Raw genomic sequence first — 23,466 nt, 5'->3', positions numbered from 1 at the left:
CAAGTTTACCAATAGCATTTAATTTTTATGTACAAATTCCTTCATAAAATTAAAAAAAAACCAAACAATATTTTTTTTTGGCGAAATTGACCTAAACACATATTACATATTACATTTTAGGATAAAAGTGTCAATGAAAGAAATAGTTCCTTATTAAATTCTTAGTAAAAATGGTTATATTCATTTTATAACACTTATTATACAAGGTGTCCTCAAGAAATGCGAAAGATTTTATTTCTGAGGTCAAAAGAAGGAAAAAATGTATGTATGAGTTTAGGTCAATTTAGCCGAAAACAATTTTTTTTATTGTTTTTAGGGTTCCGTACCTCAAAAGGAAAAAACGGAACCCTTATAGGATCACTCGTGCGTCTGTCTGTCTGTCCGTCTGTCACAGCCGATTTTCTCCGGAACTACTGGACCAATCAAGTTGAAATCTGATACACATATGTAAGTTTGTAAACAAATGAATTTTAAACATGGGGGCCACTTTTGGGGGGTAAATGAAAAAATTCAAAAATAAAAAAATTCAAACTATATCATGTTACATATCAAATGAAAGAGCTTATTGTAAGGATCTCAAATATATATTTTTATAATTTTCGAATAAACAGTTTAGAAGTTATTCAAGAAAATAGGCAAAAAATGCCTATTCCCCCCCCCCTTTATCTCCGAAACTACTAGGTTTAAAATTTTGAAAAAATACATAAAATAGGTCTATACCTATAGATGACAGGGAAACCTATTAGAAATCTACAGTCAAGCGTGAGTCGGACTTAATTACAGTTTTTGATCCGACTCCTACGGATTTTTTAAAGATTTCACTCACGTTTCGCATAAATAATGTTTAGTTTTAAGTTTATAAAATACATATGTATGTTAGTCTGCAAGGTATTTGTAATATGGGCCTTGTTCCCTGAATTAAATATCTAAATAAATAAAATAAAAAATACATTGTTAAAAATTGTGTAATATACGGAACCCTTGGAACGCGAGTCCGACTCGCACTTGGCCGCTATTTTTTAAATTTTTTGAATATATATGTATGTACATAAAAAGTAAATGTTATTGGTAAACTTGTCAGTTAACATGGATTTTTACTTTTTTTTCGTAAAACATAGTTTTTGCAACGTGTTACTTAATTGTCACTTTTTGACATATCAATAAGGATATTTAGACTAAATCCCATAGTAACAACATCGCCATCAAAAAGGCGTTTCGAACTATGTAACAATAGAAACTTGTTTTTTTTTTAATTGGTATTAACTCTGAAACTAGCCGCATTTCAAAAAAGTTTATAGGACATTTTTGTGTCTAAATATGATCAGGAATACGCTGTCAAAATTATTCGGTTTCCTCATGTTACACCGTGTATAATAAATGAATTTCGAACCCTAAGTAAAAACTATGTTATTTCGAATTTTGACAAGCTAATACATGAATTAGGTGCATCATATAAAAAAAATGAATATGACCTTTTTTATTAAGAATTTATTAAGGATTATTTCTTTCATTGACACTTTTTACCTAAAATGTATACTTTCCTCAAAACATGTAAAAAACTGTGAACCGGGACATATTTCATGCAAAAAGGGGGGGTTGCGTCAGGGGGAGGGGAAGGGACGCTAGTGTGCGTAAAGCACCATACCCTAAGGTATCATACTACATTCATAAAAGGCTGGCTATAATTAGTTTATCTTCCCCATACATTAGAACTCAATTTAACCGAATCAATAGCATGAGAAATGAAACGGATATTTCTTGTTTTCTTTGCATTAGCATTTTTCTCTCGATAATTTAATCAATTTGCAACATAAGTAGAAGAATCCTCATCTTCTATATATACAGGGTGATTCATGAGACGTGAGCAGGACTAATCCTGCACACTCAGTAACTGATAATTGATCGATCACCGTCGTATTTAGGTGAAACAACCACACTTTTTACTATTTTTTATCTTTTTGGCGAGGGCAAATTCAATTCTGTACAATCATGGTCACCCTACAAGACCTAATTAATAAACGTAAAACCTCTTTAACCGTAATGACAGCATTATGATTACGAAGAAAATAAACTGTCAAACTTGAGTGAGATACGAGTTTTCAAAAGTAACCAGACCGTGATGACATTCAATTTGACACAGAATATCGGTAGTTTAGTATTCTAATTGTAGGGTAACCATGCATGTCGTAAATAAATTAATAACTTTTTTTTTCAACACGCCTAGAAAATTAACGTTAACCTCACTAATACTGATACGAAACAGTTGCTTATAATTTAAGAAATGCGCAGTGTTAGTCCTGCTCATGTCTCCTGAATCACCCTGTATAAATGCAAGTGTCCTGACTGACTGACTGACTGACTGACTGACTGATTCATCAACGCAGAGCCGAAACTACAAAAGCCAGAAAGTTGAAATTTGCACACCAGATTGCATTTATAAAGTAAACAAGAGATAAGAAGCGATTTTGAGAAATTCAACCCCTAAGGGGGTTAAAAAGGGGATGAAAGTTTGTATGGGGTTAAAGTTTTCTTTTAAGCTAGGAATTTGAAACTTCGTAAAAAGATATATTATTAAAATACAAGAAAACTAATTTCAGCGTTTTAGAAAATTCATCCCCTAAGGTGGTGAAAAAGGGGTTGAAAGTTTGTATGGAAATCAAAAAAAATTTCGAGTGGTTGAGTTGAATCTTTGTATTTAGGGATATTATTAGAAGGCGAGAAAAGTAATTTCAGGGTTTTGTAAAACTCATCCCCTAACAGGGTTAAAAAGGGGTTGAAAATTTTAATCCATTATAAATGCTTTGAAACTTCTTAGAAAGGCATAATAGCCCATTACAAAAAAAGTGGTTGCAACGTTTTTGGAAATTCAACCCCTAAGGGGGTTAAAAAGGGGATGAAAGTTCGTCTTCGGGTGCAAATTTTATTTTAAGCTAGGAACTTGAAACTTTGTAAAAAAGTATCAAATTCAAATACAAGAAAACTAATTTCAGCGTTTTAGAAAATTCATCCCCTAAGGTGGTGAAAAAGGGGTTGAAAGTTTGTATGGATATCAAACATTTTTTCGAGTGTAGGACTTGAATCTTTGTATTTAGGGATATTATTAGAAGACAGGAAAAGTGATTTCAGCGATTTGTAAAATTCATCCCCTAACAGGGTTAAAAAGGGGTTGAAAGTTTGAATCCATTACAAATGGGTTTGAAACTTCTTAGAAAGGCATAATAGCCGATTATAAAAAAAAAGTAATTGCAACGTTTTTGGAATTTCAACCCCTAAGAGGGTTAAAAAGGGGATGAAAATTCGTCTGCGGGTGCTAATTTTATTTTAAGCAAGGAACTTGAAACTTTGTAAAAACGTTTTAAATTAAAAAAACATGGAAACTAATTCAAGCATTTTTGAAAATCATGCCCCAAGGTGGTGAGAAAGGGGTTGCACGTTTGTATGGAGATCAGATATTTTGTGAGTGCGGAACTTGAATCTTTGTATAAGGGCATAGGGCATAGGTACCTATTATGAGAACACAAGAAAAGTAATTTCAGCAACCAACATCAAAATCCACTTGACTTCAAACTTCATACAACTTGCTAAAAAAGAAAAGTACTTATAATTTCAACATTGCTTGGATATGAAAATTATTGGTACTAAAGATGTAAAATGTTGAAGATAAGATTCCACGCGGACGAAGTCGCGGGCAACAGCTAGTATATCCATAAATATCAAAATATAAAAGGACATACATTTTCAGAAGATTTCGCCGTGCGACGTTGCCAAATGGTTTAAAGTACAACATGCTCGCAACGTTTGGATGTCAATAAGTTGACAATGAAAAATTATATTTCATATCAATTCAAACTTGATATTTTTGACAGTAATGGGTTACTTAAATAAGAAGGCATTTTTCGCCCGGGTCTACTATGGTCAAATGGTCTAGTGGCTTTTAGCTATTGAGTATAAGTCTAACAAGTTGAACAGCATGACAGGGTTCAAACCACGAACGAAGATTTCTTTTTGTATTTATTTATTTATTTTATTTCATCTTTTTGGTAATTTTATATGCCTTATTTTAAAAGTTATTTTAAGTAAATGTGTTGTATTTGATTATTTCATGTAGGTATATTATTTCAAGAAAATTTTGGAAACTTTTATTTTATACCTGGTCAAGCAAATCTTGTCAGTAAAAAAAGGCGCGAAATCCAAATGTTCTATGAACGATATCCCTTCGCGCCTACATTTTTCAAATTTGCCGCCTTTGTCTACTGACAAGATCTGCTTGACCAGCTATACTTCGTCGATAGTTGACTTCTTATGTACCTATTCTGCGATCCTAATTAGCCTCATGCATGACTTTTTTTAAATTATTTTAATCATTATTTATATCCTTTGAAAACCGGAAAATAAAAATACTTTTATTATAAATCTTCCCATAATATTATTAAAAAATAATTAAAATACTGAAAATGTTTTACTCACCTAAGTTTAGTTTCGAAGAATAACATACGCTTAAAATAATTCAAAAGAGAATGCTAAAATTATAAAAAAAAACAATTGGCATTGTCGGGGTTTGAACCATGTATCTTAGCTACGATCTGATTTTTTTCAAAATAGAGGCTACGTGTGCCACGAGCACATGACAGTTGATGGTCGAAAACATTAGTTGCTTCTGAATGCCTTGTAATTCTTAATCGTTGCTCAAACAAGAATTTATTATTTAATTTCCAATCTTTTTTCAACAATAAACATTTCATCCGCTGCGCCCTCTAGGTTACTTTACTGTAACATTACGAATCTGCTGACATTTGACACTGACTTTAAGGTGACTTTAAGTACGTAAGTGTGCGTGAATGCAAGAAATTGCAATATTTTGCAGTTGGATTCCGGTAATAACGAAATGAGACAATGTTGAGTTGAACATGTCTCGATTTGGATGTAGTATTTTTTATAGTTTTCGCACATATCAACACATCTTATGAAACTTTGTATTTTGGGAGAAATAGTGAAAATCCACAATTCGTGCACAGTGACGCCATCTTTTGGCTGATAATCGGCATCCCATCCCTAGACATCCACCTTAAATTAAAACATCGTTTAGCCAATGACAGAGAGATGACAGATGATGAACGGCGGGTGAGCTCGCGTTTAGATATTGCTCATAAACATTTTTACTACCGTCTCGCTTCTCCAATAAATAGAGAGCGTAACGAAACGCGCGAAAATTGGTGGAGCTACAAGAACTTACATTCGGTGATACTTTTACTGTTGTGTGGAACAAAGCTATTGACATGTTGCCAAGAAGCTTATCTTGCCAATTAGATATAACTTGACAAAACACACGAATAAAAAAGATAAATATTAGTCAGAGAATGTTTTATTTTATTTAGCCCGGCATACATATTATGTCAAAAGGATGTCACCGTAGTTAAGGCTTTTTTACTCCATATTTACATTATCCAAATGACATACAGCCGTATTCGAACTTCAAGATATTCACAAGAGATGACACGTACTAGATCCATTCTAGATACGTTATAGTTAAATATCAATTAGTTCTCTTTTGCAGCGCAATTCGGGAAACCAATGTCACTTTTACGTTAGATAGAGTAAGATATCTTTTAGATGTGAATTGGATCTCTAAGTCATATCAATCCTGTGGAAATCGTTCAAGAGTATCTCCAGAATCGCGTAAATGTCAAATTTGACAGGTTATATCTTAAACATATTGTTATCGTATCTTGGTGATGTCTAAAAGATATCTAATAGATATCTATTTCAAAATCCGAATCGGGCCCATACATAATAAAGAAACCGGACAAGCGCGAGTCGGACTCGCCCTACCCAAAAATTAAGTTTTTAATAACTGATGACTTTTATGTCAGTTCTACTACCTAAAATAGTTCCCCGAAAGCCGAAAGTAATTCGTACTCGCAAAATGTTAATATAAACGAGAAATTCAGTAGCAAGTTTCAAAACTAAGCTAAGTTTACCATGTTTGTTACGTCAGTAACAAGTTTTTTAATTAAGGCATGTTTAATTATTTCTGCCAGTTTCCTTTTCCAGCCTTTCTAGGATTACAAGCACAGGGGGCCTACCGTGAAAACCGAAGCTCGCAAATTGCGGGCATCTTTCTCTGTCACTCTAATTACATCTTAATTGAAGTAAAAGAGGAAGATGCCCACAAGTTGCGAATTTCGATTTTAGTGGTAGTAGGCCAGTTTCAGTAGCACCATCATGACGTTATACAGGGTGATTCAGGAGACGTGAGCAGGACTAACACTGCGTATTTCGTAAATTATAAGCAGCTGTCTCGTATCAGTATTAGTGAGGTTAACGTTAATTTTCTAGTCATGTTGAAAAAAAAAGTTATTAATTTATTTACGATATGCGTGGTCACCCTAAAATTAGAATACTAAACTACCGATATTCTGTGTCAAATTGAATGTCATCACTGTCATCACGGACTGGTTACTTTTGAAAACTCGTATCTCACTCAAGTTTGACAGTTTATTTTTTTCGTAACAAAATGTTGTCATTATGGTTAATGAGGTTTTATGTTTATTAATTAGGTCTAGTAGGGTGACCATGATTGTACAGAATTAAATTTGCTCTCACCAAAAAGTTAAAAAATAGGAAAAAGTGTGGTTGTTTCACATAAACACGATGGTGATCGATCAATTATGAGTTACTGAGTGTGCAGGATTAGTCCTGCTCACGTCTCATGAATCACCCTGTATAATGTTCAAACGACGATTAGATGAAATACGTTTCTTTTAGATCGAAATATATTAAAATTGAGCTAACATAAATCCTTGGATCCATTAAATCCTTGGCTTTGAAATATAATTATGTTTCTCGATAAGACTTGTAAATGGAATGGTAAGTAGGTCTAGACAGCTAAGCTTATTTTGTTAGCTTAGTAAAGGTATACGTATAGTAAATTGGCAGTAATAGGCCAATCGAACGTATCACCGCATTCCGCTGACAGCGTAAACTAATCTAGCCGTGGGTGAAGTCGCATCTGCGAGACCCTTTTCTTTCACAGTGCCTGAAGAGGCCTCCTGCGAGGCCCCCCTTGCGGCGCCTCGCGGTGAGTGCTCACTTCGCCCACGCCAAGCTAACTGGCCACTAACATCAGAATGCCATCGTACTCGTACTTGTCCGTACATGTATTCAGACTACATATTCTCTAGCCTAATATATACATATTCGGCTAGATCACCCACATTATGTTATATATATATTTTTTAGGTATTAGTTTTAGTTTTGTAGGTAGTTTTATAATTTTAGGTAAATTTTATTCTAAGTTTGTTATTAATTATGTTTATGGTTTTAAAAAATAAAAAGAAAGAAATTAAACTATTTTCATGATTAATTCTCTTTCTATTTAGTACCTAAATTGCTGTAATTGCTTTGTAATAGTCAAGTTGAATAATCCAAGCACTATTAATATGCGTCCAGGCTTTGTCACCCCTCATAATCACTTACCAAAAAGTGATTAGGTTTAGCTGTAACGTAATTATGCTTAAGGCGCTAGAGCCCTTCAAAAATGGCCAAAATGGCCTCATTGACTGTGCCGCAATGAGAGGTGTAGCATTCAAAACTAATATCAATTAGCCAAAAAAGCAAAAGGGTCCGACATAGATAATTTCATAATCATTTAGATTTCCTAATTTGGTTACGATTGGTTAAGTTTTGGAGGAGGAAACAGTCGAGTACGAAACCTCGATTTTTGAGATTTTTACGTAGGATTTTTCGCCTTGTCGTTATCGCACTAGTTTTAGGAGCCGCTTCCGTTAGCGAGACGGGTATATTTACCTACAATATTTAAAACTCAGCTCCTGTTTCGTCTTAAGCAATACCTAGTAAACATCAATGCTACATGAAAATATTTGTCTATTTGACAACACTCTACTTAGTTTAAATAAGTACGTATCTAACAATCCGCACGATATAAAGTGAATCTCTTTTAAGGAATTAACCGAATTTGAGATAATTTCACGGGGCTCAACTGTCTCCCTTTACAAATGGTGGGGTTTGAGTGGGATTATTGTAAAAGGATTATCTTAGACGTAATTTACAAAGGCGTGGTATTTTAATCCTGCTAAAGTCGCGGCAACTCGAAACAACATCCATTGTTGAGTTCGTCAACGTCTTTTAATTAATTTTAATTTATATTTTGTCGATTGTCTGCGAAATTAAACGAAGTTTGCCGTTTCTTGACGACGTGGGAGAGTTGGCTCGTGGCCAGCCGTAGTACTTATTGTTTATTTACTGGTACAATTTGTGGCGAATGTCCCAGTGACGAAGGTAAACGAAAAAATGTAATAAATCGTGGATCTCCGTCGTGCCACGGATAAGCCTGCCTTCATCCCTGGGGGGAATATTATATTCATTAGCATGCGGAAATTAGCGCTTTTTTAACAAACTGGGATTAAGGGGCTCATGGAAAATCAATCACTGCACCAGAATCCGTCTAAGCTTACGTTGTACCGAGTTGAACAGAATGTTGACGAGTGTCATTATAAACGCTTTATTTTCAAGGAAATTTGACATTAATGAAGACAATGTGCCCGATTCGGATTTTGAAATAGACATCTATTAGATATCTTGTAGACATCACCAAGATAGGATAACGATATGTTTAAGATCTAACCTGTCAAATTTGATATTTGCGCGATTCTGGAGATCCAATTCACATCTAATAGATATCTTACTCTATCTAACGTAAAAGTGACATTGGTTGCCCGAATTGCGCTGCAAAAGAGAACTAGTTGATATCTAAACTATAACGTATCTAGAATGGATCTAGTACGTGTTGTCTCTTGTGAATATCTTGAAGTTCGAATACGGCAGAATGTCGTTGGCGTTTCTGAAGCAGGCGTCCGTTCCGTAACGGTGCGCAACTGCGCACCAGTAGGTAACTACTTCTACTGCTAGACACCAAAACTGGTGATGCGACGAAATCGCGGAATGAGCCACGAATGGATGTCAATATCATCATTTATGCGCCATTCTCGTACACATATTTACTTGGGTGAAATTCTCACTGACGATTTTTCAGCCCAGTCGTTTAAGTACAAAAAGTTAAGGTCGTGGTCGTACAATAAATATCTCAAGTTTGAACAAACTCTTTTTTTGGCGGAATGTAAACAGCTGTTACAAAGTTAATATTCAGTGTTCTGCGAAAGCTAGCCTTACTTAGGCCATAAAGAGGGATGGAGCTTGCATACTGTTTGCTCACAAATCGGTACTTACATTAATGCAAACGATTATTGCTAAAGATAGAGAGCTAAGAACATTTCTAAAAAGACTAAACATAAATAGGTACTTACTATGTATATATAGGTATACATTTTTATTGATTATCTTCTGGTTCCATTGTACACACTCTTCTGGTGGTGATGTAGGTTCTGTCATGGGATCTGGTTACATGGTACTTGATTTAAACTTTTACGATTTAAAGAAAACATTATTATTGCACAACGGGACTTAATCGCGTATTTAAGTTTTAAGATTTACCTCCGACGTTTCGAGGACGTTCAAACTGCGCGGCTAGAAGATGTTGATGTCAACATTGTCAACTTTAACCAGTCTTCTCCGCGAGACCACGGGGACAACGCCGTCTTTGAAAAGTCGGAGGTAAATCTGAAAACTTAAATACGCGATTTAGTCCTGTTGTGCAATTTATTAATTACATGGTCGTTTTAAATAAAGTTAATATTACATACGAGTAGGTACATATTAATATCATTTACATATATCCTGTGATAAGCAATTATGAGACTATTAAACGGTCATAATGGTCGCCGTAATTACTCTAGTGATCCGCTAAATCCCTACACATGATAATCTGGCTACGTAACGCGTATCGCACATACGGCTCAATCCGACAGCCTATCCGGTATTACCTCGAGTTGACGGGTGCAATTAAAAAGTGCGAGGAGGGGACAAATGAATCATACAAGTTGAAGTCGATGAAATGTTGACGTAAGACAGTACCTAACGTTGTGTAATTTAAAAAATATATAATCGCTATTACAGTAAAATTAACTGTATTGATTAATTATGTTAGAATCAGAATTACTAGAGTTAATGTCAGAATAGATGTCAGATATGTACAGTTGCAACAAAAATTAAATCAAAGAGGTATGCACAAGATAAGATAAACATGAAATTATTCTACCCTAAATAGCCGAAAGGAATAGTTCCATACATTACAAAGGGACAACATGATTCGTCCCAGAATCGCTGTCAAACTTCGGTTTTGTAGGAAGTGTAATTTCTGTACGGTAGTACTAGTTAAGTAGTACTACCGCAGATTGCAAGTCACACGCTCTCACCGAATCACTGGTGGCCTAGCGGTGAGAGCGTGCGACTTGCAATCTGGAGGTCGCGGGTTCAAACCCCGGCTCGTACCAATGAGTTTTTCGGAACTTATGTACGAAATATCATTTGATATTTACCAGTCGCTTTTCGGTGAAGGAAAACATCGTGAAGAAGCCGGACTAATCCCAATAAGGCCTAGTTTACCCTCTGGGTTGGAAGGTCAGATGGCAGTCGCTTTCGTAAAAACTAGTGCCTACGTCAAATCATGGGATTAGTTGTCAAGCGGACCCCAGGCTCTCATGAGCCGTGGCGAAATGCCGGGATAACGCGAGGAAGAAGTAAGTAAGTACTAGTTAAGTAGTACTTATTCTGTGCTAGGGGTATTAATTACCAAAGACAAAAACTAATCCGAATGAGTTTTTCGCTGAGCTTCCCTGTACGCAACAAACTATGTATTCTGAACGGTTATCGACAAGCATTGCTCTACGGACCGTGACTGTCGATGGCCGATGGCAAGGGAAATTGTTAATTCTATCGAAACGAAACACATAGGAAACCACGTCCTAGCTTAGCTCGTACGTCGCGATGGCTTGGCACCCTTCCAGCCAGCGATTGTGCTTTACTATGCCGATTATTTCACTGGTGCACTATTCAAACTGCTTCGGAACCCGACTGAATGGACATGAAAGAATTTTCGTGTGCAGCGACCGACTGTAATGATGGACGTTTATTCTTTGAAAGCTAGGGAAGCCCGCAGATTTAAAACGGCGTTTCTGTGTATAGTAAGTACATTACTATAGAGGCCGGGAAACGAAGGGTTGCAGACCAAGTAGATATATATAGACCCCGTTTCTCGCAGAGATTTGAATAGTGGTGTTCTCAAATTTGCAATGAAATATCCATAGGCTACGATGGCCGAAATTGGGAAAAACTTGTCAAAAAATGTAATTTAGCGCGGAGTAAGTACCAGGGCCTCATGAGTTACGAGAAGGTGTCGTTGACCAACTGACCAACCCCCCGGGGCCCGGCGGCCGGGGCGCGTACGAGTATAAGACTGGTTTTAGTATCACGCGGACCATCCGTGCGGATCGCTCCGCACCGGACGGACCAATATGTATTAAGTTCAGGGAGCGTTATACATAGAGTAGCTGACGGGTGTCGACAGCTTTCTCATTTCTCGCGGTGCGGAGCGATCCGCACGGACGGTCCGCGTGACACTAAAACCAGCCTAAAAGTGACATTCCATTTCCAACTGCAGCTGCAATACTGTTCCTTTTACTATGGGAACGCGTCGCTGTCACTGTCAATTTCCATAGTAAAATGAACAGTATTGCAGCTGCAGTTGGAAATGGAATGTCACTCTAAGGGTAACATTCCATTTCCAACGACAGCTGCACTACTGTCAATTTTACTATGGAAATTGACAATGACAGCGACGCGTTCAGTACCGGTAGTGCAGCTGCGGTTAGAAATGGAATGTTATAAGAGTATCGCGGGCCGCGGCTGCTTTCAAAAACAAAAGAAGGTTGCTTTACAGACCTAGGTGTGTAAGGCTGTATGAAATTCCTCTACATGATATGTGAAGATGATTTTTCACTTATCGCACCGGATACGTAGTATTTCCGGACCCAATTTGAAGTAAGTCATGACAACATTTCATTGCATGTTTGAGAAATGGTACATTACGATACAAGTGCGAAAAGTAGAAATTCGTAATGAGGCGATAAATTGAAACACGACCGAAGTCAGATTTGCGATTGCGTATTACCTTTTCGCACGTGTATTGTACAACGTTGTACATTATGGCCCTTAATTTTTTTGACTTAGGCACGTATTGTCTTTAATCCCGCCCTAGGGTGGTAAAGTAGCACCATTATATACTGTAAAAAAACCGGCCAAGTGCGAGTAGGACTCGCGTTTCTAGGGTTCCGTACATAAGTCCGACTCACGCTTGACTGCACATTTCTAATAGGTTTTCCTGTCATCTATAGGTAAAGAACTATTTTGAGTATTTTTTTCAAAATTTTAGACCCAGTAGTTTCGGAGATAAAGGGGGGGGGGGGATAGTCATTTTTTGGCTATGTATATTAAAATTATATAAAAAATATGTCCATCATTGGGTCACTAATTTACATATGTGTACCAAATTTCAATTTAATTGGTCCAGTAGTTTTCAAAAAACTAAGCTGTGACAGACGGACAGACAGACAGACGCACGAGTGATCCTAAAAGGGTTCCGTTTTTTCCTTTTGAGGTACGGAACCCTAAAAATATTGACTCCCTTCTTTTATGTTCAGTTCGCCAAAGGGTCGGTGTTGAGGTGTTGATATGCAAACGGTGCGGTGCCGACATTTTCTACGTGGAGCATAAATCGTGAAACATGGATATTGTCGTTCGGAAATACGGTTACGATGTCCCATAATTTTATACGGTCCAATAATGTTAGTTTAATGCATTTTATGTTGAAAAGTGTGAATAAGTAACGTTTACGTTTACGTTAGTTATTAACATCACGGGATAGAATGTGACCAGTAATGTGACGGAAACCGTTTTATCAAGCTGTCACGTGACAAGAACGACCATCATATCCGTACGATAACACTATAAATTTTTCATCAAATTCGTTCAGTAACCGTGGAATTGCACGCAGGTTTAGCGGGAGTTATAGAAAAAGCGTTCTCCCTAGGGAGTTATGAAGTTTCTAGTGCCATGATTTAACAGTTTTTTGTCTTTATACTTAATTTTTGTATCGAAAGTGTGTAACTCGGGGCGTAATAATATTGCAAACTCGAGTCTATAAAGCGCTCCGACAAGCCGTCACGATTTAACTTACTCTCGTTTGCAATATTCAACTTACGCCCCATGTTGCACAATGTACTATTGTTTAATCCATTTAGTAAAGAACACAATCAGCATGTTGTAATAATTAAATTCATGATATAGTTTGATATAAGTAATAAATATAAAAAAAGTTGGAGCACAATTACCCAGTGGGTAGCAAAGGATGTACATTTTACGGTATTGACCTATTGTTACCAAAATCTCAACGGATCGGCATGGCGTGGAATGTGGCTATATTACGCGAAAGAGGCTGCATTCCACACAATCCACATACCCCTCATCCAGTTATAGGGATTGCCAGCAATTTCGGAATTCTTGTATTTTCGTCTTTATTGCATATACCTACGAAAGAGGTAAGGTCACGGGTTAGTGTAGCTGCGGGGTAAATGTGGCTGGCCTTCCTATTGGGACTATATACCATATTGGTTCCTCTACATGATGGGCCAATGCCAGCCACTCCAAGGGACGCAGCCATGCGGTAGAATGAGATAGCAATATCACTTGCTCTCTCTAACGCATAAATGCGTCCCTCGGAGTGGCCGGCGTTGGCCCATCGTGTAGAGGAGTCATATGGATTAGTGTCTATTGCGAGTTCTTACATTACAAACAAATAGCATATATTTATATAAATAGCCTCCCTTAGCCCGCAGACATACTTACGCGAATATACCTTACTTAGATACATTGTGAGGCAGCGACAATAGCAAGAAATGAGATTTCTAAAAGAGCCCACACAATCCACACATTACCTTCGCCGGACGATATCAGCCTGTCAGTTGTTCGGAGCTGTCAAATTTTGTGTTTAACTGACAGGCTGATATGAGTATCATCAGGCGAACTGGTAATCTGTGAGCCCCTTAAGTAACATCGCCTTTATAAAAACTAGTACATTCGGATCGCGACTGCAGCAGTGGGAATTTGGGAAACGGGCGAGGACACTGGCAATTTCCTGTTTTGTACTTTCCAATTCGTCCAGCAATGCGACCACGATTGCAACATAATTAAAATCAAGTATCCAAATTGACGACCGGTCTGGCCTAGTGGGTAGTGACCCTGCCTATGAAGCCGATGGTCCCGGGGTCGAATCCTGGTAAGGGCATTTATCTGTATGATGATACAGATATTTGTTCCTGAGTCATGGTTGTTTTCTATGTATTTTAAGTATTTATATATTATATATATCGTTGTCTGAGTACCCACAACACAAGCCTTCTTGAGCTTACCGTGGGGCTTAGTCAATTTGTGTAAAAAAATGTCCTAATAATATATTTATTTATTTATTTATCCAAAACGATTTGACAGTTATATCTCCCGTTTCACATTCGTTTGTCATCTGTCGTAATCCGAAAGCAACATTATCTTGCTTGTATAGCGACAGCTAGGATTATACAACAGTCTTAAGAGCCCTTCAACGTGCACACTAGCGCCACTGCTAAATAATCGTGATTATTTAAATTTCACGAAAGATATTTAAAAAAACCGGGCAAGTGCGAGTCGGACTCGCGCACGAAGGGTTCCGTACCATAATAAAAAAAAAACAAAAAAAAAGCAAAAAAAAAACGGTCACCCATCCAAGTACTGACCACTCCCGACGTTGCTTAACTTTGGTCAAAAATCACGTTTGTTGTATGGGAGCCCCATTTAAATCTTTATTTTATTCTGTTTTTAGTATTTGTTGTTATAGCGGCAACAGAAATACATCATCTGTGAAAATTTCAACTGTCTAGCTATCACGGTTCGTGAGATACAGCCTGGTGACAGACGGACGGACGGACGGACGGACGGACAGCGAAGCCTTAGTAATAGGGTCCCGTTTTACCCTTTGGGTACGGAACCCTAAAAAGGGGGCCGCTACGGACTGTATTGTGTATTTAAGTACCTTTAGAATACATCAAACTAGTTTTTATGTTGTTAGATTTGTCAATCTATGTGTCCAAAGTAAAAACGGCCGTTTTTGTTTTGAGTTCCTAGATCGACGAATCCAGCAACATAAAAACGAGTTTGATGTATTCAAAAGGTATTTAAATATACAATACAGTCCTTAGCGGCCCCCTTTTTTAAATACCTGTCGTTAAATTTAAATAATTACGATTATTTAGCAGTGGCGCTAGTGTGCACGTTGAAGGGCTCTTAAGAGAAAGTGGTTAAATACGTCAATTCATTCGGGTCCCGTGATGATCCCATCCATTACCCCGTCGCAATTACTGTGGTCCTTCCAAAACGCCAACCGCGCTATTATTTGCCTCGATTAAGGTCACTGCCGCATACGAATTGACAATTTCATCTAAGTAATGGAACGATAAGTGCACGGAGACGGCCAATAGATTTTGGTAAATTACTATTGTACGGCCGAACCATTCCATGTGTTATACTTTCAGAATTTGCAACGTATATCGAATATAGTCTGTTAGGAAAGAGAAGAGTCGTGGAATGTATCGGGCCCCATGCAAGCCACGACTCTTTCCAAACAGGGGGGCTACCGCGAAAATCGAAATTCGCAAATTTTTCTGTTTTACTCCAATGAAGGGGTAATTAGAGTGACAGAGAAAAATGCCCGCAATTTGCGAACTTCGATGTTCGCGGTTATAGGCCTGACTCTAAATGGAGCTAATCCTGAACTATGAAATTGTTCAGTAGTAAAGTAAATATTTAATATTGCGTAGTCGAGTCAAATATCAAACATTAGAATCGTTTTAGTATGATATATTGCAACTTCTTATTAAACAAATAAACATATTTTGCAAACACAGAAGTATCAAATAAGTAGATAATGACGGTCAAATTGGCTAAATATATCGAAAAACATCCTTATTTCCATGGTAACAAAGATGTACTAGGATATATTTGGCTACTTTGGCCGTCTCTATTTCATTTGGGTAAATTGCGGATATAATTTGTTTTGGCCATTTCTAAAGCCATTTTAGCTCAAAAATATAATATTGTGGACAAAACAGGCGACAATTCCTTTGAGCCATTGATACCATTCTATATAAGGCAACGTACGCCCGACAATTTTCCAGCCCTGAAAATGTGAGAAACATGATGATTGAATTTAAAAAGTTCGCAGTTATGAAGTAAAGTTAAGGATATTTAGATGAGTAATAAAGTACCTATCAACAAAACTGAAGTACGAATAAAACGAGAAAAGTTTGGCTCGTGGATCTCCCACGTAGTGATGTGCCGATGAGAACGTTCTCCTTTCTGAGAATTCCTTTCCGAAGAAATTTCCGTAAAATTTCTAACTTTCTCGAGAACGTTCTCTTATTAGCATAAAAAGTTATGAACAGTGTTATAATTATATTTTTTAATGGAATGACATATTTACTTTTGTTAAGTTTATACCTTTTGCCTCAAACTTGTTTGGGCAATTTTGTGTTGTTTTACTCCTGGTTTTTTATCAATTAGTATTATTTTTTATATTGCTATGAATGGATTTGCTTTTAAGCTTCTATGGTTTTTGTCTTATCTCCACACTAAGCGATTAAACAGAAGAATTCATCGGTTTTGCGACGAAAGGGTAAAACTCTCAGAGAACATTTCCGAGAACGTTTCCGATAGATTTCTCTGTTCTCGGGAAAATTTAGAGAACGGCACATCGCTACTCCCACGATATTAATGACGGGTACCTACAATCATAACTTCAAGAGCCTTTGTTTTTATTGTCATAAAAGATAAGGATAAGCCCTTGGGCTTTGTTTGAATAAACTTACTTTTATTTATAAGCCAAGTTGAAGCCGTAAATTAGGGCGGGGGCGGTACATGGGAATACTTAATTAGAGTAATACGCAAGGATGTATCCCGGGAATATTACCAGAAATATTCCCGTTTTCATTGCGTATTCAAGGTTAGATAGAAAAAGTGGCTGTTGCTAGAATTATTTTATACATATTTCAGTACTTACGGAGATTTTTTTACCCTAACTATATTTTTTTCAATTAGAAACATAAGTACCACGAAAATATGTATATTCCCGCATTATTTTTAAATAAGAATTTAGGACACAAAATAAATGTGATATTCATTAATATCAGTGTAACATAAATATTATTGATAATTGTGATATAATGTATTCATTGACCTGTAATTCAATACAATTCTTTGGGGAGTTCTGGTTTTCCATACATAAATATAACATATTGACAAACTATAAGATGCGCACGTCTTACCTACTGATTAATTATCATTTCCAAAAATCGGTAATCGTAAACAACTTCATAACTGGGAATGGAGAAGTTTGATCAATGTTGTTTAATAAATGCTCGGTACATGCCATAAATAAACATGTGCACATCGAGTTTCATTAAAAATATTAATAATCTTTTATTCATTACGTCATTTTCTCCTTTGTACAATATTCTCGAGAACATGGTAACATTCCCGGCTGGTAATGAATCCACGGCATTATCACTATTAACACGCTTATTGTGTCCGGCTTACGGCTCGATTCGGAAAATGAATTAGATTTCTACTAGACTTCAACAAGTTACGATATGGATAATTTAAAAATATTATTTGTAAGATAGATATGTCAAATTTGACGTTTCCGCGATTCTGGAGGTCCTCTTGATCGATTTCGACAACTTATGACAGTTATGACTTAGATATCCAAGTCACATCTAGTCGATATCTAATGTAGATCTCGTTGATCTCTAGATCTTGTGATTATCTCGAAATCCGAACAGGCTTGTTAGTTATTGCAGTATTGTTTATTATTAGTACAGGGTCCCAGGAGGCCAGGAAGAGGCAATGCCTCACGCGCCTGCCACGGTTTGGCGTACTGACTTCCTGGAGAGAGGCGTATATCATTGTTAACGTTGAGGCTGTACAATAAGTTCGTGATTAATTATCTAGTCACTTCACGTTTTCACTTATAGTGAGGATCGTAATTGATAATAATGTCTTTACTTATGTGTGTGTAACAGGTATATCTATTATTATACATAAACATAAAGGTTTTTTTCGGTTATTAATTCACTGTTGTTACGTTATACTAGTACGTACTGTGGTTGAATAATACTCACTTGCCTTATTTTTTTATCATAATAACGCAACAAACGATTTAAGTAGTAGTAAGCACATTTGTTAACAAGATAGAGAGAGAGAGAGGTGAAAAGGAGTGTATAGTGTGTAGCTTTCAAATAGAGCTCGACGGCTAATCCTATTGTCTATTGTTAAGTAAAACCGCTCGTGCCACGTGCCACAACCGTCGAGCTCTATTTGAAAGCTACACACTATAACTATGTACTCGTATATAGGTACCTACATCTCTCATGCATTTCTTCCAGCATGAAAGCATCTTACATAAAAAAACAAAACAAGTTGGCAAACAAGTTCTAACTCAAAGTGTATACCGAAATTGTGAAATATGCTTAGAACATTGAATATTCAAAAGTAACATTTCGAGCAAAACAATATTTTGAATAACAATTCCTGTTCTGCCACTTCGTCTAAATATCTGTAGTACTTAAACAAATTACGGGAACTCTCCGCCATAATTATTATTCAACCTTTATCCGAGCCCGAATCGAGTAAATTTGTTCCGAAATTACTTTTATTAAAAGCATTTCTTTCCCTCCGCCGAACCAAAGTGCTAAAGTAGAGTAAATGGACTGGAATTTCCGTTTGAAGAATAAATTATCTAGGAATATTACAGTAAATTACTCTTGAATGAAAAAGACGTTCGCCATCGTTGCAAATATCGGTTAAATATTTGGAGTGCAAACATCTCGATTTGTGGTATTTGATCGTTAGGAGCGGATGCGGCTGTTACGGCGTTACTGTGCGCCAGGGATGTTGCGGATGCACATTTTTTGACATCCGTGGATGCGGATGCGGATATTTAAAGGCTCACATCCGCGAATGCGGATGTCTAGATTCTTAAATAACGTCAAATATTACATTTTTAGTATTTTTATTAAAAAAAAAAACGCTCTGGTGCGTTATATTTAATAAACAGTAACTTGACTGACTTTTCTAGATCTAAACGATTTCGTCATAGGTATTGACGAAATTACCTAGCACTTACGCCGCCACAATGACGTTCGTGTACCGAATTGTTCGACATCCGCATTCTCATAAGCTCCGCATCGACTGATGCGGTTGCGGATGCGGATGCGAATATTCGCAACATCCCTGCCGTGCACTTCGCAGGCTGTATCCTGCATCTCTCGGTCTCTCCGAGACGAGGGCTCTTATTGTAATACAATTTTCCGCCATTACCAGTGTACTACGCGTCTGTAAGATTTGAGTCTTTTAGTTCGCACACAATTATTGAAAATAAGTTTGTGTTTAGTATGAGTAGAGAAAAACAATTGGATTTTTTTTGTGCGGTTTTGTCCAGCAGAACATCAAATTAGACCTTATCAAAGAACAAAAAGTGCTTTAGACTTTATTTCTCTTTCCTGAATTTGGGTTAGGTTTGGTCATTTACCCTACCTACTGCTTTGTGTATTGAGTTTCATAACAGAACTATTAATATTGTATTATTTTTGCAATTCTTAAACTATGTATATTAGTATGACACCAAAGGCATAAAATAGAAGTTCTAAAAGTTTAAGAGAAAAATGTTCGCAAAATAATTTTAATGAAGCCGTCATACATTTTTTATGGACATCGGTTTCGCAAAAAAAAAGTCCTATATTTTTGCAAGCCATGGGACAACTCTACGGTATAACGACAATAGTCAACAAAATACTTAATTGATTTAATGTAATTTGTGAAATTGATGTTCGTCAGCGTTGTCATCATTCTCGTCTTCAGTTTTTTAATAAATACTTAGTGATCCTTAAACTAACCTTAACAGGCAATGGCACGAGACATTCCGAATGTCCATCGCTGTCCCATATCGCTGCTGAATTGGCTAAAAATATACACTCTAGATTGTATTGGAAAGCTTACGAAAATACTCGCAAGTAAACTAGTACTCACGTCACCATACTAGCTGTGTATAGAAATGTGGATACTTATGTTAGGGCACCGACTGTGGCCCCATACACGTCCTCGGAGGAGGGGGGGATCATGCGTTTCTGATCCTCCCCCATTGTGAGGGGGCCCTGGCGATAAGCCGGGGCTGCCGGAGGGCGCCGTGGTGGAATGTCATCGATCCCAGTGCGTCCTCACGAACAGCAGAAAGGGCGAAACGTCGGAGTGGGTTTAGTGGGTAGGGCCAAATTCTCCCCCTCTCTTGCCAGGAGAGGGGAAAGGAGCGGCGAGTCCCACACACGGTGCATAAACGCATCCCCACTCCGTTAAAAAAAAGGGCACAGTCTGTATATTTCCGCTAAAATACGCTATGCGTGATGTGAATTCATGGGCCATACGCTGCAGGTCGCTGGCTCAAAATTGGCTGCATTAACCGCATGTTTACGGGCGCGCCCCTGGCGTACAAACATTTGTCCGTGCGTTTACCAAGTTTACCCTGTATACAATTTGTCATAATTTAAAAACCTATTTTGCTAACGTTGAATGTTGGTGGGCACATTGCAATTTGTGGTAAACGTTCAGTAGGTACCTAGGTACTAGCTACAACTATAGGTCTGTGATATGTACAATAAATATATTTAAATGCACTAGTTTGTTAGACAGCGAATGTATTTCAAATAAACCTTTAAAAAAATCTTATGCTGCTCCTTGAAAAAAACTCGGCAAGGATCGAGTTAGTTCCGTAAATGTTCTCGAAAGAAAAATCATCTAAAACTGCACTTGCGACCATTTACTTATAAAGTGTGATGACTGATGATATACCTACACGTTAGACTGGGCCGCGTCCGAGCCGGTGCTTCCGGCGCATCGTTTTCTATGGAAATTAAGGATCACGTGATCGCCTGTCATGTTATAGAAAAGTAAGCGCCGGAAGCTCCGGCCCGGACACAGCCCGTTCTAATATGGGCCATCCTTACCCCGTAGGTTTCAATAATGTTTCCTTGTTGGCAGCCCTGACATCGGGCCACGAGATAACGCAGCTGAAGGTTCCGCTGCACGCGGACCCGCGCCGCGCGGCCGAGCTCAGCTGCCACTTCCACATGGACGGCCAGAAACTGCACTCCGTCAAGTGGTACCGAGACCTGCACGAGATCTTCCGATACAACCCCTCGCAAAAGGTTAGACAGTTTATACACTCGTGGATAAAGCCGACCACTGACTAATAGGCCGCCGGACGATATCGGCCTGTCAGTTAGAACAAAAATTTGACAGTTGCGAACAATTGACCGGCCGATATCGTCCGGCGGACTGTTAGTGGTCGGCTTAAAAGAGGAACGCAAAAAAAGTTAAATTATGTACTTAGGAATACTAATTTAGAAATTATAGCCAAACAACTTTGTCTGTAGTAAAAGGCGCGAAATTCAAATTTGCTGTAACCCATCGTGCATAATTTTTTTTTAATTGCCGCTCTTTTCTATTAATGGAAATAGCTTGACAGACTATACTTTAGGTACTGTAATCCAGTAATAAAACCTTGTTTTTGCGTTCCTCTAAATCGGCCCATGTTCGTCGATCTTATACAGGGTGTTACTGACCATCGGGCTTTAAATCCATGATTCGATTCTACTCGCTAAACTGAGCTACTTTTATTATGGCACCAACCCCGAAATCCCGATTTTTTTTTACTTTTTCATACATTTTGGCTGATCATACATGTCAATGTTTTCTATGGAAAAGCCAAAAAAAATCCCCGATTTTAGAGTTGGTCCTATAATAGTCAAAGCAGCTCAGTTTAGCGTGTAAAATCAAGCCCAGGAATTAAAGCCCCATGGTCAGACACATACTGTATAGTACTATCATTTGTAATTTTAAGACTTTCAAGTACTTCTGTAAGGTTAAAATCCAATTGAGAATGGGCACCTTTGCGTTGGGGGCAGCCCGGTACTTATTTAGTTTATATTTCAGTTTAGTTGTTAATTAGTTTTATGTTTAGTTTATGTGTTATTTTACTTATGAAATAAATTTGTTGACTTATTGAGAATTCCATTTATCAATGTATAATTTCCCATTGATATTAACATTGCTGCCTTCGATATGGCCGCAGGACATATACCTACATTTATTTTATTGATATTAATACATATTTCCAGCATATATGTTTTGAAATGTTATCTTTTGTTTAAGTACTAAACATGGACGTTCAGATACCTAATCGTAGAAATTCACCAATAGGAAAACTTATTTGTTTTGTAGTAGATAGGTACCACGTAGGTACGTTAGAATCTACCCTATGCGATATACTTACCAATAACCAAGAACATCTGTACTTGCCCTTAAAATAATAATTATTATTTTTAACGTAGGCAGTAGTTTGCCAAAATAAAATTTCGTAATAAAATACGTCTGACCTTGTTTAATGAGCAAAGTTTAGAAAAACTTAAGGCTTCATACTATCAAATTTAATTTCAGTTTTTTAAGTGAAACCGAAGACGACATTTTGAGGCTTTGTTCGTCACGAAAGGATATAAATTTGTAATTTATTATAGCGTCTGTCTCGTGAAGCAAATCTCATTAATAATTGAGCGCCTGTCGTCGTTCATAAATAAAATATCAAGGTTTATTTGATCCGTTTACCTTCAAAAATACGTATCTAAAGTATAAGTAAATATAATTACAGTACGTCGAAAATCGCCTGAATCGCTTCGGGAAAAGGATGGTACGGCCGTGCCTTTTTGTTTTGCTCGACTTGGCGGGGGCACTGCCGTGCCTTAAGAACAACCGGGCAAGTGCAAGTCGGAATCGCGCACGAAGGGTTCCGTACCTTTACGCAAACGACAAATAAAACACGTTTGTTGTATGGGAGCCCCATTATTTATTTTATTCTGTTTTTAGTATTTGTTGTTATAACGGCAACAGCAATAGGTATGTCATCTGTGAAATTTCAACTGTCTAGCTATCACGGTTCATCTGATACAGCCTGGTGACAGACAGATAGACGGACAGACAGACAGACGGACAGTGGCATCTTAGTAATAGGGTTCTGTTTTTACCCTTTGGGTAAGGAACCCCAAAAAGAAGCAAGTCGAACCTAGCAAAGGTTTTGCATTAAACGCTATAAGGATTTTGAAGTATCTAAGTCGTACCTAAGTAAGTAGTCTGTATCTTCATTGTGCTAATATTCTTAATGGTTATGCAAATTTTCTCCAATAAGCGTGAAATATAAATTCTGACATTTTAAGTATCCTTTTCAAAATGAAATAAATAAATCTTAGTGTATTATTAGTTTCATAATATGTTTCGTCGTTATTTATATATCGGAGCACCGTGCTACCTACCACGCTACTACAATTTCCCGGTGTTGTTGGACAATTTAAGTTCCCAGCCGTG

The 23,466-nt window shown here is 37.3% G+C and overlaps 1 protein-coding gene across 1 annotated transcript in view; it reads left to right on the top strand.

The window, feature by feature from the left end:
• The window catches only part of LOC134667604 (uncharacterized), a 37,437-nt gene that overhangs the window by 4,592 nt on the left and 9,379 nt on the right, over positions 1-23,466 (top strand). Inside the window, exon 2 of the mRNA XM_063525035.1 lies at positions 21,091-21,257. Within this exon, the coding sequence (XP_063381105.1) occupies positions 21,091-21,257 (167 nt within the window). The remainder of the gene's footprint in view (positions 1-21,090; positions 21,258-23,466) is intronic.

Source organism: Cydia fagiglandana, chromosome 9 (genome assembly GCF_963556715.1).
Source record: "Cydia fagiglandana chromosome 9, ilCydFagi1.1, whole genome shotgun sequence".
Taxonomy (NCBI): Eukaryota; Metazoa; Arthropoda; class Insecta; order Lepidoptera; family Tortricidae; genus Cydia; species Cydia fagiglandana.
The sequence above is the reverse complement of the archived record's forward strand: the minus strand, read 5'-3'. Positions and strand labels throughout refer to the sequence as shown.